Genomic DNA, 5,767 nt, shown 5'->3' on the forward strand with positions numbered 1-5,767 from the left:
ATTTATCCTGTCGCCATATTTGTTTCTCGTTCCTGGCGTCTAACACCATTCATTTACAAATAATAATAACAAAAACAATCAAAGTTGAAATTAACAACTGCTATTATAATCAAAATGACAATTCATTTGATTGCTTTTGTCCTAAAGAAATGCATTTTTTAACATTTATAGTCAACATTTGGTTTGGCATACCTCACCGTTGTGACGAAAAGAGAGCTGAGCCAGAAGGCAACGCTCTCTGTCTACCGGGCCACTTTCGTTCCTACCCTCACCTATGGTCATGAAGGATGGGTCATGACCGAAAGAGTGGGTGGCTGGCGTCTCCCTTAGGGATAAGGTGAGAAGTTCAGTCATCCGGGAGGGAGGGACTCGGAGTTGAACCGCTCCTCCTTCGTGTCGAAAGGAGACAGCTGAGGTGGTTCGGGCACCTAGTTAGGATGGGAGGAGACCGAGGGGTAGACCTAGGACCAGGTGGAGGGATTATATCTCTTCGCTGGCCTGGGAGCGCCTTGGGATCCCCCAGTCAGAGCTGGTTGATGAGGGGAAAGGAACGTTTGGGGCTCTCTGCTGGAACTGCTACCCCCGAGACCCGACCACGGATAAGCGGGAGAAGATGGATGGATGGACTTATTATAAGCAGCATTACCCATGTCAACACAAGAAAAACAACTGGCCTTCCTTGTGTTTCCTAAGTGAAACATAAACCAATAGTCTGCACATCATGCACACCTGTAGAGTGGTTTGCTGCAGGGCCCTACATCAGTGAAATGTGACGTTATGATGCAGGATCTGAACCATCTGCTGCTGACCTTCAGCTGCTGGAGACACTTCAGTGCTGGCCTTTAGGTTTCATCTTTTATCACCACGGAGTTAATGAGACGTTTCCTGGCATCGCCTCTGATTGGGTCCGAGGGAGACCCTGGGAGTGGGGGAGGAGAGGGAAGGTACGACGGGGTGAGGGTACAAGGGGTTGAGGGAAGGAGGGAGGGAGGGGGTGAGTCGAGAAGAATCTGCTGGGTCTATATTAGCCACGGTGAATCACGGCGAGTCTGGCATACCGGGTGTCCCCTTTCACACCATATAAGTCCAACCCCCCCCCCGCCCCTACACACACACTCACACCCCTGCCTCACCCCGCCTCACCCCTCCACCCCCCCACCCCCCCCCCCCACAATGCAACAGTGCTATCTGTGGTTATTCTTAGGCTGTCACTTTGGCTCCAGCCGAGTCCTCTTCTGTCTCCTCGCTCTCGCCGTCTCGGTTCGTTGCATTTCAACTCATTTATTATTACATTTCATTTCTTCTTTCATTTTAATCAGTTTTTTAATTTTTTTGTTTCTGATTTCAGAGGCTCCCCGCTGCCCTCCCGTCCCTCCAGCAGCTGTGGGGTTTTGAACACATTTGAAAGGTTTAAGCGTACATTTTTGGATCTTTTTAAGAATGAGCTGCTACACAGTGACGCTCCCCGGCCCCGGGCCCTGGGGCTTCAGACTGCAGGGGGGCAAAGACTTCAACATGCCCCTCACCATCTCCAGGGTAAGAAACACTCTTCAGAGCTTAAATTACAATTTTGTCATTGCACAGAGGCAACCAAGCATCTAACGATCAAAGCGTATACATATATCATAGTGAGATATTAAACTGATATGCAGTAGGATGTATAATACAGTATTGGGTAATGTGTAATACAGTAGAGAGGTATGGACATTATCAGATATTAGTCAAAAGTACTATGGTGATTTTACAATAACAAAATGGTTTTAACTTCCTTAAGTGATATTATATATTCAACTGTGGAAAAACTCTTTTGTGAATGTATTGTGCTGTTTTTGTAACAATTGAGGGATCATTCAAAGTCACCCTTAAAATGAATTAAAATATTTGAAAAAGTTGTTAAAATCGTTAAACTTATGTCAGACAGAGGCTCACATTAAAGGACACGCTAATTAAAATAATAGCGACAGGTTACAGCAGTACAGTAAAGGATTTTAAAACCAGTGACATCAATCTAAATATCTCAACTGGTTTCTTTTTGATATAAAACTTAATTTGAGATTCTTGTTACTTCAAACAACATTTTAACATAATGTTGGTTCATCATTTTTAAGAAAAGAAAGACGGTTCGACTGTTTTGATGAGGGAACTGCATCAAAACAGTCAAACCCCCCCCCCACACCCCTAAAACGCCTCCATTGGACTCCTTTGTTTACTTCTGTAACATTGTGATATCACTATGTAGGCTATAGGCTAAGGGGCGGGACATCTCTAAGCGGTTGACCAATCACAACAGAGCCGGCCAGCTAACCAATCAGAGCAGACTGAGCTCTGGTTTCAGACAGAGGGTGAAAAGAGGTGCTGCAGCACAGGCAGTATGAGAACAATAAAGAGCTTTTTGAACATTAAAGCATGGAGACATGTCCCAGTAGAGACACTACATTCTGATATGAACCTGAAATAGCAGACTAAGGCCCCTTTGAGTCTTTGCTCTGGGAATCTTGAAGTTTTTCTGGTTTTCATGATTTCTTTTTGCTGTTAGATTCCCATGGTGGAATCTAACAGATGGTTTAAAGATAATAAGTGACTTTTTGTTGACGTATAATCCCATGAAACTCCAGGGTGAGAGCTGCTCCCACCCGACAGCATGACGGCTGCCAGGGTTTGTCAGAGAGGCTGAAAGCAGAGAGCCTAAAACTGGATCTGGCTTTAGTTTCACTGCCTTCTCTCTCTCTGTGAATCTGCTGCATGTGTCCTCAGGATGTCATTATTGACCTTTGACCTTCTCCTTGTTCAATCAGGAAGTTTTGATGTAAGAAGAATACATATTTATAAGCCAGTGATACTCAAATGAATGTAATGGTGATTTTGGCGATTAGGCCCCGTTGTACAGGAGTAGCATTCGGGAGGGGAGAACCGATCCGATGAAACCCCCCGGGGTCTAGACCCTGGTGGTGGTGAATGGGTAGTTGGGGTCGGTCTGAAGGGGAGGGGCTTAGCTTGACCCCTGGATTCAGAGGGACAGGAGGTGAAAAGGGGTGGAGGAGGGTTTCGTCGAGTCACCTGAAATGACAGCTGTCAGAGGGGGGACAGCAGATTTAAAAAGGTTTAGCGGAGCGCTATGATAGGCTTGTGAGAATAGAGCGAAGTGATTGGTTAAGTTGGGGAGTGACGCCCCCGATCACTTTATTGAGAGGAGAGAGAGTAGTAACGTGGAAATAGTGAATGAAGAGTAAAGACGGTCTTCCTGGTTGAACTTACGCTGAGCTTCATTTGGCTGCTTGTTGGATTATTCTGCGAGCTGCCTCTCAGCGACAGAGAGCTTGTTTCCTGTTTAGACCTCCGTTGCATTAAACATCTTCTCACTGCTGTCCAGATCTGTGGATGCAGGTTATGGCTGCATGAAATAGTGCAAAGCTGTTGTTGCAATATGAAAAAATACGGGAATTTTAACTAGATGATGATGATAAAAATGTGTCTTTTGTGTCGAGATCAAAATATTCTCCACATTTGAAATATCCAAAGTTTCCTGCTCTTGCGTTCATTCTCAGATAACTTGACGAGTAGCAAGACCTGTTTTGGTTGTTTGATAAGTTGATGAAGTTGTCCTGTTTGTATCAAGCGGCGTAAAAAGTGCTATTAATTTGCTTTACTTGACACGTTCCTGTCCTGTATGTGTGACTTTAGCATATGTGGTAGATGATGGCAATACGATATGTTGTGCAGCCCTAATGCAGATCTTCATGACTCTTTATCGCTGTGAAATCAGAGGGGCAGGACTTTTGAGATGCACAGGTTCTGCTTTGAGACTTGTGGCTGACTGTCACAACTGAACCCAGACAATGACACCCAGCAGCTGTTCACACACACACACACACACACACACACACACACACACACACACCACACACACACACCACACACACACACACACACACACACACAAACTGACCGTAGTCTTTCTGGAACAGCTGACGAGGAGTTTCCTCTCTGTGTGTGTGTGTGGGCTTCACATCGTCCCATGCTTGTTTCCGACCAGAAAATGTGTCCCAAATACATTTATTTAGTTTATTTGAATTATCCACAAAACACTCTTATCTTCCTGAGATTGCTCCTGCACTTAGTTGTTTAGTGTAAAGCGTGCTGGACACACATACATCTGCTTTCCCTAAAAAGTATTTACAGAATTGGATGTTATGTAAAGTCTAGTGTGCGAAAAAGTACACGTCCCACCGTCCGGGACGTGTTATTTACAATATCGGACAAGTAGATCTTTTCAATTGACTTGTCCCGGCGGACAAGTGACGTTTTTTCGCCCGGATTTATTGTTATATTATTGATAGATTCAGTTTACAAAAGGCAGAACTCATTCGCAATTGGACGTGTCCGCCATTGTTCGTTTAGAAATGTTAGTTTCAGGTTCTGTTTTGTCGATTCCTAATTAAATGCATTCTCGCCGCATTTCTGTACAGTTAGACGGGGGCGGGGCGGGAAGTGTAGCACAGTGGCAGGGTTGGAAGCAAAACTCGGTTCCGAGTAGGAACAAATAACAATTGTCCGTTCCCGGGATTGATAAGAGTTGTGAGGACAGGAGGCGAAGCCGAGCCCCGCGGACCGCAGCTCCCTCTCTCTGCTCCGGATCAGCTGATCGCTGCATGGTGCAGCTCAGCGTCTCTCTCTCTCTCTCTCTCTCTCTCTCTCTCTCTCTCTCTCTCTCTCTCTCTCTCTCTCTCTCATCATCTCTCTCTTTCTACACACAGCGGATTCACTGCCCGTTTAACAGCCTCATCTTTGTCAAACTTTCTTATGTTCTTTCTCTAACACGTAATGAAGGTTATTAGGACTTTTAGCTCCTTTGTTGTTAATATTGACCGCCATTTCCTTTATGAAGTGAAGCAGCCTCCCTGTGTCCTCGCGCTGTAATCATATCCCCGGACCCCCATACTCGGAGGAGCACAGGGATGTCAGTATTGTTTATGAAGCAGGGTATAGAAATTATTGAAATTAAAATACTATCTATTTACTTTTACAAACAGTGAGCAGCTGGGCAGCTGCAGCATGTGTATTGCAGGACATGTGTAAGCATCTTTGAGTTTTAGAAAAGCGCTAGGCCTAGGCCTATAGGCTATAAATATAATGTATTATTATTATTATTATTAGGCCTATGTGTTGGACAGTGTGGTTGGACTCTGTCTCACAGGCAGGTTGCAGCATGTGTGTTGCAGGACATGTGTTGGGACACACAGATTGTGTGGTTGGACTCTGTCTCACAGGCAGGTTGCAGTGTAACATCAGAGGAGACTGGGCCAATTGTACATTCTTAAACTGCACCACTTAGAACTAACAAAACAATGCAGAGATTATGTTTATATAATTGTATTCAATAACCGTAATAAATTAAACAGTATGAACTGATTTGTAAATAGGAATACAGATTTGACTTAATGTTTTTCATAAATATATTTTTCTCCCAGTTTGTCATGGGACTTATTTTTACCCTCTCAAAGAACCGGAATCGAGAACCGAAAATAACTGGAATCGAAAAGCAGAACCGGAATCGTTTAAAATCTAAACGATACCCAGCCCTATGTGTGATGCAGTAAAATCTTACGTAAAAACCGTGGGAAAATGTGAAATACGATGGCGAAGAAGAAGATTCCCAGTGGCCCCAATTTGTGTCCATTCTGGACAAGTGAAAATGTATTCGGACAAGTAAATTGCCAAACTCACTTGTCCATGGACAAGTACTCTCTAAAAACTTTTTCTCACACTG

The 5,767-nt window shown here is 44.3% G+C and overlaps 1 protein-coding gene across 1 annotated transcript in view; it reads left to right on the forward strand.

Moving 5' to 3' along the window:
• The first annotated feature begins 1,128 nt into the window (after positions 1–1,128).
• The window catches only part of LOC307044665 (LIM domain-binding protein 3-like), a 36,748-nt gene continuing 32,109 nt past the window's right edge, over positions 1,129–5,767 (forward strand). Inside the window, exons 1-2 of the mRNA XM_079689976.1 lie at positions 1,129–1,260; positions 1,349–1,536. Of these exons, the coding sequence (XP_079546102.1) occupies positions 1,441–1,536 (96 nt within the window). The 5' untranslated portion in view covers positions 1,129–1,260; positions 1,349–1,440. The remainder of the gene's footprint in view (positions 1,261–1,348; positions 1,537–5,767) is intronic.

The sequence above is a fragment of the Notothenia rossii genome, assembly GCF_949606895.1.
Source record: "Notothenia rossii genome assembly, chromosome: 6".
Classification (NCBI taxonomy): Eukaryota; Metazoa; Chordata; class Actinopteri; order Perciformes; family Nototheniidae; genus Notothenia; species Notothenia rossii.